The sequence below is a fragment of the Diaphorina citri genome, unplaced genomic scaffold, assembly GCF_000475195.1.
Source record: "Diaphorina citri unplaced genomic scaffold, Diaci psyllid genome assembly version 1.1 scaffold52, whole genome shotgun sequence".
NCBI lineage: Eukaryota > Metazoa > Arthropoda > Insecta > Hemiptera > Psyllidae > Diaphorina > Diaphorina citri.
In genome coordinates, this window is record NW_007377489.1 from 106,048 (window position 1) to 118,833 (window position 12,786).

Genomic DNA, 12,786 nt, shown 5'->3' on the forward strand with positions numbered 1-12,786 from the left:
TGGACTCGAACCACTAACCTCCAGATCCAAAGTTCACCGTGCCAACCACTACACTACTGTGGTTGATTCAGTAAATATTGAGAGGGAATTTCATTTTGAACACCTACAAATTCGCGATTTTGTAGTTTTGTGTGAAAATAGTGACAATATCCTGATACCTACAACATGAGTCGGATGGTGCAGACCAATAAAAGGTACGAACCTTACAATAGAAATTTAACAAATAATACCAGTTTTCTATATCATGAAGTTTTTAACCAGTGTAGACTTTACCTCTAGGTCCTATTTCTCCAGCTCTACCTCTGGTCCACTGGAGATTGTAAGCTAACGTGTCACCTGGCTCTCCACGAACCTTACAATAGAAATTTAACAAATAATACCAGTTTTCTATATCATGAAGTTCTTAAGCAGTGTAGACTTTACCTCTAGGTCCTATTTCTCCAGCTCTACCTCTGGTCCACTGGAGATTGTAAGCTAACGTGTCACCTGGCTCTCCTTGGAATCCCTGTCAATCCAAATCAAAAGCTTCAAGTTATTTTTAAATCTATAAAATTATTATATACTAACCACGTAAGGCCAGCCTAGGTAGCTTGGTTGGTAGCGCGTCTGCCTTGTAAGCGCTAAAAAGCTTCAAGTTAGTCACCGAAACTCCCTAACTTATTTTATAATCATTTTTAAATCTATAAAATTATTATATACTAACCACGTAAGGCCAGCCTAGGTAGCTTGGTTGGTAGCGCGTCTGCCTTGTAAGCGCTAGGCCATGGGTTCGATTCCCGCCCGGGACGGATTTTCGCTTTCTCTTATCCTCTCTTCAATTTTGGGATGATAAGACCTTAGCAGTTACAGTTCCCTCTATGAAACCTTTTATTTTTTCATTTACGCGCTAAGCAACAAGGTCATGTGTGCCTCTTAATAAATAAATAAGACCTTTTTTTTTACCAAATATACAAGCCCTTGAGAATGGGGACTTTTCAGTCTCGTTCCAGCAGTATAAACAGGGTATATTCTATTGTCTATTCTACATTACCTTTTCTCCAGGGGTACCATCCATGCCTGGCAACCCAGTATCTCCTATAAATCCTCTATCTCCTTTAGCTCCAGGAGTACCGGGATATCCTTCCACTCCAGTGTCACCAGGAGGTCCTGTTTCGCCCTTGGCCCCGTTTGTTCCTGCTATACCTATCAAACCAGGCTGACCTCTGGGACTGAAATCATCAAATAAAATAGTTTGGTCAACACAACACTACAAGCTTGTTCATTATTCGTGTTACCAAATAATGCATGATTTATTTGTGGTAAAGCTGAGAGCTTCTTCACAATTTTTGTGGATATCACAGCATTACTTAGACTCTCCTTGACTATTTCTGTCATTTCTACAATTTTGTCTTTTAACTCTGGTAATACCGCCACTGATTGCTACTCGATTGAAGCACAGAAAAAACGTCAACCCCGCCGGGAGTCGAACCCGTAAACTTTAATTATGAAAAATATTAGCTGTACTTACCGGAAGTCCAGTTTCTCCAGTCAAACCAGGCAACCCCTTGGGCCCCGCCACACCCTTCCTTCCATCCGGCCCTGGTATGCCTCTGTATCCTACAGGACCTTCATCCCCTGGCTCTCCTTTCGAACCGGGTCTACCGGGCGTTCCAGGAGGGCCTGGGAAGAATATAGACTCTCCTACTGAACCGCGATCTCCTTTCCCTCCGCTCTGACCCTGTATACAAAGAAAATGAAATGAATAGAATATACCTGTATTGTTTTGTACAACGCTTATGGTACCTGAGATCAATCAATGTGACAACATGGTATCTTAAGGCTAAATAATTGAGAAATCACATTGATAGAATATACCTTGTTTATCTGGCCCGAATAAGACTAAAAAGTGCTTTTACGCAACACACGAATGTGAGAAATGGAGTGGCCTCAGCGGAGAAAAAGTCATAGTGGAAAATGTCATACAAGAAAAATTTGTCACGGGATTAAAACTCGGGTGAAACTCACTCCTGGTGTTCCTGGCTTTCCATCTTCTCCCGGCAGACCAGGAAGTCCGGGTAATCCTTCAACGATCCTGCCAGGATATCCAGGTTTTCCTGGATTTCCTTTCCTGGATAACCCTGGAGCACCAGGCGGTCCCGGGGGTCCATCTATTCCGTATTCTCCAGGGGCGCCTTTCACTCCTGGGAGTCCTGGTTTGCCATCTCTGCCGGGGAGTCCGTCTCTCCCTGGGTCACCACGCTCAGCAAGCATCACATCGGTTAGTCCTGAGTAATGGAAGAGAATAAAGGTAATATTGCAAATAATTCCTCCGGAAGCAAAGTCTAAAGATGTGTCCAAACATAGTCGATCGACGAGATACGAGATGAATAAGAATGAATGCTTGTCATTGGTGGTTCATGTTCAAGTCAAATCATATCGAGGTGTATTAAGTGGGGAACGACAATTTATGTTGTTTTCAAATGTCGGGAACTTGGCCATTAGGTCATTCTCCATAAAAGTATGCTAAATTCTTTTTTAAATAAACCCGAGTTGTGTTCTCACCCAGGTATAGGTCTATGCTTGTCATTGGTGGTTCAAGTTCAAGTCAAATCATATCGAGGTGTATTAAGTGGGGAACGACATTTGTGACAAGTATTTAAGTTGTTTTCAAATGTCGGGAACTTGGCCATTAGGTCATTCTCCATGCTAAATTCTTTTTTAAATAAACCCGAGTTGTGTTCTCACCCAGGTATAGGTCTTCCCGGTTCTCCCGGCTCTCCTCTCACTCCTGCTTAATTATGATAAGAATGAATGCTTGTCATTGGTGGTTCAAGTTCAAGTCAAATCATATCGAGGTGTATTAAGTGGGGAACGACATTTGTGACAAGTATTTATGTTGTTTTCAAATGTCGGCAACTTGGCCATTAGGTCATTCTCCATAAAAGTATGCTAAATTCTTTTTTAAATAAACCCGAGTTGTGTTCTCACCCAGGTATAGGTCTTCCCGGTTCTCCCGGCTCTCCTCTCACTCCTGGTGTTCCTGGCTTTCCATCTTCTCCCGGCAGACCAGGAAGTCCGGGTAATCCTTCAACGATCCTGCCAGGATATCCAGGTTTTCCTGGATTTCCTTTCCTGGATAACCCTGGAGCACCAGGCGGTCCCGGGGGTCCATCTATTCCGTATTCTCCAGGGGCGCCTTTCACTCCTGGGAGTCCTGGTTTGCCATCTCTGCCGGGGAGTCCGTCTCTCCCTGGGTCACCACGCTCAGCAAGCATCACATCGGTTAGTCCTGAGTAATGGAAGAGAATAAAGGTAATATTGCAAATAATTCCTCCGGAAGCAAAGTCTAAAGATGTGTCCAAACATAGTCGATCGACGAGATACGAGATGAATCTATGTTATCAAGGCAGTGTGGAACTGTGGACGGTTCAGTCGATATCGATCGCCGGCCGGTCGACTATGTGTGGACACACCTTAAGAGGATATAATGATGGTTAATAATAGTGCTACCCAAGCATTTATTTATACTGCCCCCCTTAATTACTCCAGCAGTAAGCTACTACTTGAGATAAAATGAGAGAAACATTTATTTTAACAATAAATTATTTTATTAAGGTTTAAATTCTAAGCCTTGGCTGATATTAGAAACCCGGACACGATTACAGAGAATTCCTTACGGTCAGTACTTCTTACCTGGTATTCCGGGGGGTCCTCGCATTCCCACTGGACCTTTAGGTCCCTGATATCCGGGAAATCCTGGTTCTCCTTGAGGTCCTATGGCTCCAGGGAGACCCTGTAAACAGGAATATGTTAGATTTTATTGGTGGCATTAGTAAAATGGCCTTCGGCTGTAAGGCCCTGCCATACAGCCAAGGATAGAGGTTAGACAGTACCTATGTTTTTTCAAGTGCTTTTTTGTGTGGCTTAAAATAAATAAATAAATAAAAATATACAAACCTTAGTTCCGTTTCGGCCAGGCCAGCCTACATCACCACGCCATCCCTTCTCCCCAGTAAGACCTGTCATACCGGGTTCTCCAAAGTCTCCCTTGGTGGCTGCAATGATATTCTCAGGCAGACCAATGTCCCCTGGTTCACCTTTAGGTCCTGGAGCCCCACTCAGTCCAGGTCCCCCTCTGGGACCTCTGTCTCCAGGAATTCCTGTGAAATAGGTAATAAATTGAGATTTTTTTTTTTATTTTTTTTTTTTTGCGGTGTGATAGAGGGAAATCTAGGTAACTGCTGAGTTCTTGACTTATCGTCCCGAAAGCGAAGAGAGAAGGAAGACAGGATGGGAAAAAAGCCAGACGTTCCGAGAACGAACCTTATCTGTTTAGGGTAAAGTTCGCCCCCCCCCCGCGGGAATCGAATCCGCGATAAAGTAGAAAGTAAGAATGCACTGTATTATGTCATAAATGTATTTTATTTCTCATATAAAAATAATAATAAATGAATAAATGTCGTTTCTTTGTGTTATTATTTCACAACTTTGGTGCTCACTGCAGCATTTGTAGGATTTTTCCAAATTCATATCGCAATAATCCAGTTCCTAATGTTTACTTACCATGCTGGCACCGGTCGCTATGCGCATTTATATTACATAGCTACTCATTTTTCTCACAAGGCTGATTGGGCCCCGCAACGGCCAGTCACGGAATCAATCATTTGCATGATACAAATTTTTTGACACCGCCGGGAATCGAACCCGCGTGCAAGGCGAGCGCAGTGACCACTACGCTATGGGAGTTGATTTCTCATATCAATGTACATATATTATTTTGCTCTGAATTTTCATAACAACATGAAAATGAAACATTGTATTTCAATATTTCACTTACCAGGGTTCCCGCTTGACTTATCGTCCCGAAAGCGAAGAGAGAAGGAAGCCAGGATGGGAGAAAGCCAGACGTTCCGAGAACGAACCTTATCTGTTTAGGATGAAGTTTGCCTGAGTTGGCCCCGCAACGGCCAGTCACGGAATCAATCATTTGCATGATACAATTTTTTTGACCCCGCCGGGAATCGAAACCGCGTGCAAGACTACGCTATGGGAGTTGACTTATTTCTCATATAAATGTACATATATTATTTTGCTCTGAATTTTCATAACAACATGAAAATGAAACATAACCCCGCCGGGAATCGAAACCGCGTGTAAGGCGAGCGCAGTGACCACTACGCTATGGGAGTTGACTTATTTCTCATATAAATGTACATATATTATTTTGCTCTGAATTTTCATAACAACATGAAAATGAAACATTGTATTTCAATATTTCACTTACCAGGGTTCCCGGACAAGCCAGGATCTCCGTCCATTCCCGGCTCGCCTTTCACTCCCGGTGGGCCACGAGGTCCAGGTTCTCCCGGCCATCCATGAGTTCCGTTTAGTCCCGGCAGACCTGCTAACCCAGCGTACCCTTTGGGTCCTGGTTCCCCTTGGAAACCCTTGGGACCAACCTCGCCTAGAGCACCCATACTTCCCTGGAATCAAACAGAGTATACTTTTAGGCCAGCCACTCACCATCAGGTAGACCTGTCAGGTACATCTGATCAGGTATACCTGATGAGCACACACACTATCAGGTAAACCTGACAGGTACGGCTGAAAAGTTCCGTCTGACAGGTCTACCTGATACCTGATGAGCACACACACTATCAGGTAGACCTGACAGGTAGCACTATTATTATTATTATTATTATTACACTATCAGGTAGACCTGACAGGTACGGCTGAAAAGTTCCGTCTGACAGGTCTACCTGATACCTGATGAACACACACACTATCAGGTAGACCTGACAGGTACGGCTGACAAGTTCCGTCTGACAGGTCTACCTGATACCTGATGAGCACACACACTATCAGGTAGACCTGATCAGATGTAACTGTCCTCAGGTCTACCGAGCACACACACTACCTCGGTGGTGTAGTGGTCAAGGCGCTCGCCTGGTAAACAGGAGGGCGTGGGTTCAATCCCAGCCGAGGTATATAGTGAATGGCTGGGCTTCAACTCATTACATTTCACACTGTCAGTACAAATTAAATTAATACTTACTTTATTGCCAGGTCGGCCTGGAAGACCATTGAATCCATCTCTACCATTAGATCCCGGATATCCAGGCTCTCCATCAATACTTTCACCAAGGTCTCCTAATGGCCCTGGCTCTCCTGGTATTCCCGGTAACCCAGGATATCCCTCAGGTCTACCTGATAGTGAATGGCTGGGCTTCAACTCATTACGTTTCACACTGTCAGTACAAATTAAATTAATACTTACTTTATTGCCAGGTCGGCCTGGAAGACCATTGAATCCATCTCTACCATTAGATCCCGGATATCCAGGCTCTCCATCAATACTTTCACCAAGGTCTCCTAATGGCCCTGGCTCTCCTGGTATTCCCGGTAACCCAGGATATCCCATGGGACCCGTTTGACCTGAAATACAAACATAAACAATCAAGTTGAACAAACATTATCAGTTTAGGAAAAAACTCGCCCCGGGCGGGAATCGAACCCGCGGCCTAGAGCTTAGAAACGGCGTTCTTTTTTATTTACGTAGAGATTAAAATCAATTTATTATAGGATATCCCATGGGACCCGTTTGACCTGAAATACAAACATAAACAATCAAGTTCAACGAACATTATCCGTTTAGGAAAAAATTCGCCCCGGGCGGGAATCGAACCCGCGGCCTAGAGCTTAGAAACGGCGTTCTTTTTTATTTACGTAGAGATTAAAATCAATTTATTATACAGTATGTCTAAAACAATATTACCTGGCTCTCCTTTATCTCCTTGTAGTCCACTGAACGCTGATTCTCCATCTTCTCCTGGATATCCTGCATCTCCATAATCACCTATAACACCCTGTCAAAATAACAAACCATTTTATTATTCCATTGTCATATTTTCTACAATTTTCCGTGTTGTTTTTTTTTTTTTTGTAAAATTTTTCGTCAAAGCTCAAAGTTCGGATCTTTTCTGTAACCATATCTCCTCATACAGGGTTTATACGCTTTTCCCGGAATGAAATTCCACGAAATTTCCAGGTTTTAAATTGGCCGATTTTCAGATTCCACGACTTTTCCATGTTTTCCAGGTCGCGTATAAATCCTGTCACACATAAGAAACCATATGTTTCATTTTTGAGGCATTGATCCAACATCTCCTGTAGAGTCTTACCTTAGCTCCAGGAGGTCCCATCTGTCCAACAGGACCTGGTGTTCCGCGACGTCCTTGTTCCCCTTTATTTCCTGGTAATCCTTGCAAACCTGGCTTGCCTACGAAGCCAGTAGAACCTGGAATGAGATGACCAGACGGGTTTATTTTATTAATTCATTCCGCGACGTCCCTGTTCCCCTTTGTTTCCTGGTAATCCTTGCAAACCTGGCTTGCCTACGAAGCCAGTAGAACCTGGAATGAGATGACCAGACGGGTTTATTTTATTAATTCGACAATAAAGATATGTATGTGTATCAAAATCAAATCATGAATTCTTTGCGGTAAAGCAGAGCTTTTTCAAATTTTCCAATTTTGCGGATATTACAGCATTACCAAGTGCCTTCTTTGCAATGAACTTTCATATTTCAATAATCTGATTGCTATTCGATTAAAGTAGCTACTCAATCGTCCTCACGAGGCTGATTGCACCCCCGAACTCCAAGCACAGAGCCGAAAAAAACTTCGACTCCGCCGGGAATCCGGGACCTCGGGGTGCAAGCCTCGTGTGATACCCACTCGGCCACGGAGGCAACTAATTTAATTATCAAGTTTCCATTTATTTTTTGATCGACAAAACTCTCAGAACATACATTTTTTTATGTATAAATGGTATACCCATCCGTATAAGCAGAGCTTGTGCCACGGATGGGGAAAATAATAACAATAAAACATACCTGGTGGTCCAATATCTCCTTTATCTCCCGGTATACCGGTTGCGCCTGGATGTAGAACGCGCCCCGGTCTACCCGGTATGCCATCCGGCCCCGGATCCCCCTGTTGTCCTCTAGGTCCCAATGGTCCTCTACTGCCCTTCTTCCCCCTATCTCCATCAGGGCCGGGCGTACCATCCAGGCCAGTACTTCCTTTATCGCCAGTTATACCCTTCAGACCTGGCATACCTGGAACTCCAGGTGTACCCGGGTATCCAGGCAACATATCGCCTTCCTCTCCTTTCAAACCCTGGAGAAACACAAGTAAGCCACAAAGTGAGTTTAAAACTCGTTTTTTTTTTAATTTGTACCATCCAGGCCAGTACTTCCTTTATCGCCAGGTATACCCTTCAGACCTGGGATACCTGGAACTCCAGGTGTACCCGGGTATCCGGGCAACATATCGCCTTCCTCTCCTTTCAAACCCTGGAGAAACACAAGTAAGCCACAAAGTGAGTTTAAAACTCGTTTTTTTTTTAATTGAAATCAACCAATCAGAATGCTTAATCCGAGGGTTAAACTCACGTAAAAGTGAGTTTAAACTCACTTTGTTGGCCCCGGTCTAATACGCATAATATGGCATCACATTACGCAATACTGGATGATTGCCCGTCCTTCGCCACGGAAAATTGATCATAAGTTGAGATCGGTTTAGATTTCGGAAAAATCGATTGCCCGTCCTTCGCCACGGAAAATTGATCATAAGTTGAGATCGGTTTAGATTTCGGAAAAATCCTCTTATAGCACATCTAGAACATAATAGGAATATTCCTACCAAATTTCAGCTTTCTACGTATTTTTAAACAAATAAAGATATGGCCTTGGTGGGGCATTCCCTGCTAAGATAATCAAAATATTAGCTGTACTTACCGGAAGTCCAGTTTCTCCAGTCAAACCAGGCAACCCCTTGGGCCCCGACACACCCTTCCTTCCATCCGGCCCTGGTATGCCTCTGTATCCTACAGGACCTTCATCCCCTGGCTCTCCTTTCGAACCGGGTCTACCGGGCGTTCCAGGAGGCCCTGGGAAGAAGATAGACTCTCCTACTGAGCCGCGATCTCCTAAAATGAAATTAATAGAATATACCTTGTTTATCTGGCCCGAATAAGACTAAAAAGTCCTTTTACGCAACATACGAATGTGAGAAATGGAGTGGCCTCAGCGGAGAAAAAGTCATAGTGGAAAATGTTATACAAGAAAAATTTGTCACGGGATTAAAACTCGGGTGAAATGAGTGTGTTAAGCTGTTAAGTAAGCATATTTAAATACATCACAAATGTCACTTAATACACCTCGATAAATTATAAGACTTGACTTGGACTCGAACCACCAACCCTGGGAAGAAGATAGACTCTCCTACTGAGCCGCGATCTCCTTTCCCTCCGCTCTGACCCTGTATACAAAGAAAATGAAATGAATAGAATATACCTTGTTTATCTGGCCCGAATAAGACTAAAAAGTCCTTTTACGCAACACACGAATGTAAGAAATGGAGTGGCCTCAGCGGAGAAAAAGTCATAGTGGAAAATGTCATACAAGAAAAATTTGTCACGGGATTAAAACTCGGGTGAAATGAGTGTGTTAAGTAAGCATATTTAAATACATCACAAATGTCACTTAATACACCTCGATAAATTATAAGACTTGACTTGGACTCGAACCACCAACCTCCAGATAAAAAAAGTTTGCATACCGGTAGTCCAGGCAATCCTTGTATGCCAGTCGCTCCCTGTGCACCTTTAGGTCCCCAATCCCCTGGCCTTCCGGGTCGACCCTTGAATCCTGTTGGTCCTTGCAAGGATATGCCAGGCTCTCCTATTGGTCCTGAGTCTCCTGGAATACCTTTGTCTCCAGGAATACCGGGTTCCCCTTCAAATCCAGGCGCTCCTAAACACACAATACACAAGGGAATAAGAGAACCGGCCTAGTTAGCGTGTGTAGCGCGTCTTCGATTCCCGCCCGGGGGCGGATTTTATTCCAAACAGATAAGGTCCCGTCATTTTAGTTATTTACTTACATTCTGTGACTGTAGTCATTTAAGTAAATAATGAATAAATGACGTTTCTTTTTGTTATTATATCCCAACTTTGGTGCTCACTGCAGCTTTGTATGATTTTCTAAATCCAGCAACCAATGTTTACCTACCATGCTGGCTCCGGTCGCTACGCGCATTTATAATACATAGCTACTCATTTTTCTCACGAGGCTGAGTAAGCTCGCAACAGCCATTCATGAAATCAATATTTTTTAATTGAAATCAACCAATCAGAATGCTTAATCCGAGGGTTAAACTCACGTAAAAGTGAGTTTAAACTCACTTTGTTGGCCCCGGTCTAATACACATAATATGGCATCACATTACGCAATACTGGATGATTGCCCGTCCTTCGTCACGGAAAATTGATCATAAGTTGAGATCGCTTTAGATTTCGGAAAAATCCTCTTATAGCACATCTAGAACATAATAGGAATATTCCTACCAAATTTCAGCTTTCTACGTATTTTTAAAGAATCTATGTTATCAAGGCAGTGTGGAACTGTGGACGGTTCAGTCGATATCGATCGACGGCCGGTCGACTATGTGTGGACACACTTTAAGAGGATAATACCAAAACATTAGGGACCCTAATGATCTGTATGCCTGTTTAAATGATGATACTACCCCTGTTCTCGATTTCATAAAAAAGACCAAACGAGATGAATCTATGTTATCAAGGCAGTGTGGAACTGTGGACGGTTCAGTCGATATCGATCGCCGGCCGGTCGACTATGTGTGGACACACCTTAAGAGGATATAATGATGGTTAATAATAGTGCTACCCAAGCATTTATTTATACTGCCCCCCTTAATTACTCCAGCAGTAAGCTACTACTTGAGATAAAATGAGAGAAACATTTATTTTAACAATAAATTATTTTATTAAGGTTTAAATTCTAAGCCTTGGCTGATATTAGAAACCCGGACACGATTACAGAGAATTCCTTACGGTCAGTACTTCTTACCTGGTATTCCGGGGGGTCCTCGCATTCCCACTGGACCTTTAGGTCCCTGATATCCGGGAAATCCTGGTTCTCCTTGAGGTCCTATGGCTCCAGGGAGACCCTGTAAACAGGAATATGTTAGATTTTATTGGTGGCATTAGTAAAATGGCCTTCGGCTGTAAGAGTTTGCATACCGGTAGTCCAGGCAATCCTTGTATGCCAGTCGCTCCCTGTGCACCTTTAGGTCCCCAATCACCTGGCCTTCCGGGTCGACCCTTGAATCCTGTTGGTCCTTGCAAGGATATGCCAGGCTCTCCTATAGGTCCTGAGTCTCCTGGAATACCTTTGTCTCCAGGAATACCGGGTTCCCCTTCAAATCCAGGCGCTCCTAAACACACAATACACAAGGGAATAAGAGAACCGGCCTAGTTAGCGTGTGTAGCGCGTCTTCGATTCCCGCCCGGGGGCGGATTTTATTCCAAACAGATAAGGTCCCGTCATTTCAGTTATTTACTTACATTCTGTGACTGTAGTCATTTAAGTAAATAATGAATAAACTATCGTTTCTTTTTGTTATTATATCACTGGATTTTATTCCAAACAGATAAGGTCCCATCATTTCAGTTATTTACTTACATTCTGTGACTGTAGTCATTTAAGTAAATAATGAATAAACTATCGTTTCTTTTTGTTATTATATCACAACTTTGGTGTTCACTGCAGCTTTGTAGGATTTTCTAAATCCAGCAACTAATGTTTACCTACCATGCTGGCATCGGTCGCTACGCGCATTTAGAATACATAGCTACTCATTTTTCTCACGAGGCTGAGTAAGCTCGCAACAGCCATTCATGAAATCAATAATTTGCATGATACAATTTTTTTGACCCCGCCGGGAATCGAACCCGAGTCTTCCGCGTGCAAGGTGAGCGCAGTGACCACTACGCCATGGGAGCTGACTGTTCTTTTAGTTATTGACATTTTTCTGGAAACGGGTTACTATGTCCAGTAACATGATAAAGAATGATAGGTACCTATGTACTATGATAGGTATGAAAACATAGTACATATGTACCTATTATTCTTTATTGACATTTGACTAACCTTGATCTCCAGGAGGTCCCGGATACCCTTTCTCTCCCTTCATGTTGACCTCGCTGGAAATGGTATCCCCGGCTTCCCCTTTCAATCCCATGTCCCCGGGGGTGCCTGGTTCTCCTGGCAGACCATCATAGCCAGCATCGCCTCTCAGATATTCCTTCGGGATGGTGGCAGGATCTCCTTTGCTGCCTGGAACTCCGTTTCTACCGGGCAATCCATCCCTACCCTCATCACCCGGGGCGCCGTAAGGTCCCTGGGGAACAAAACCAAATATTAGGAATATTTATTGTGTTAAGCATAAAACAGAACAAACAGTAAACAGAACCTAAGAAGTCCATAACTTCCAGGAGGGTCCTGAGTGGACCTCGAGGCCCTTGCGCTGTCGGTTGATTCAGCCCCCTATAATGCTTCGGCATCCGCTAGTCCCAGACGTTCCTTACTTTCCCTTAAGTATGGACCTTCACTTCCTGATCGGGCCCGGAGGCATCCTGGTGGTCCTGCTTTTCCTAAGTGGCCTGTCGACGTCTTTTCCCCTCTTTCACTCTAGTATTCTAGGGGATATCCGTGTCGGAAATAAAGAAATAAAGAAAGGAAAAGAAAATAAGAATCTTTCGAGTAATTATAAAAATGTACATAAGGTACTACCAAATTAAAAACCTGTAATGGGTTCATAGCGGTAAACGCTTTCCGGTTTGGTCCGCCCGGCGTTCGGGGTCCAAAACTTAAAGTCTGGTGGGCAACGTGGGCAGGACTTTCTAAAGTTTTCAAGAAATAGCCCTGAAAGTTTACCTAAC

General features: G+C 43.5%; 1 protein-coding gene across 1 annotated transcript in view; it reads right to left on the minus strand.

The window, feature by feature from the left end:
- The window catches only part of LOC103516383 (collagen alpha-5(IV) chain), a 28,883-nt gene that overhangs the window by 4,431 nt on the left and 11,666 nt on the right, over positions 1–12,786 (minus strand). The window contains exons 5-20 of the mRNA XM_026828568.1: positions 11,996–12,245; positions 11,086–11,279; positions 9,281–9,302; positions 8,780–8,967; positions 7,874–8,159; positions 7,161–7,276; positions 6,755–6,845; positions 6,569–6,585; positions 6,035–6,175; positions 5,264–5,462; positions 3,937–4,139; positions 3,673–3,772; positions 2,968–3,268; positions 1,031–1,208; positions 410–505; positions 274–352 (exon numbers count right to left, since the gene is read on the minus strand). Of these exons, the coding sequence (XP_026684369.1) occupies positions 274–352; positions 410–505; positions 1,031–1,208; positions 2,968–3,268; positions 3,673–3,772; positions 3,937–4,139; positions 5,264–5,462; positions 6,035–6,175; positions 6,569–6,585; positions 6,755–6,845; positions 7,161–7,276; positions 7,874–8,159; positions 8,780–8,967; positions 9,281–9,302; positions 11,086–11,279; positions 11,996–12,245 (2,461 nt within the window). The remainder of the gene's footprint in view (positions 1–273; positions 353–409; positions 506–1,030; positions 1,209–2,967; positions 3,269–3,672; positions 3,773–3,936; positions 4,140–5,263; positions 5,463–6,034; positions 6,176–6,568; positions 6,586–6,754; positions 6,846–7,160; positions 7,277–7,873; positions 8,160–8,779; positions 8,968–9,280; positions 9,303–11,085; positions 11,280–11,995; positions 12,246–12,786) is intronic.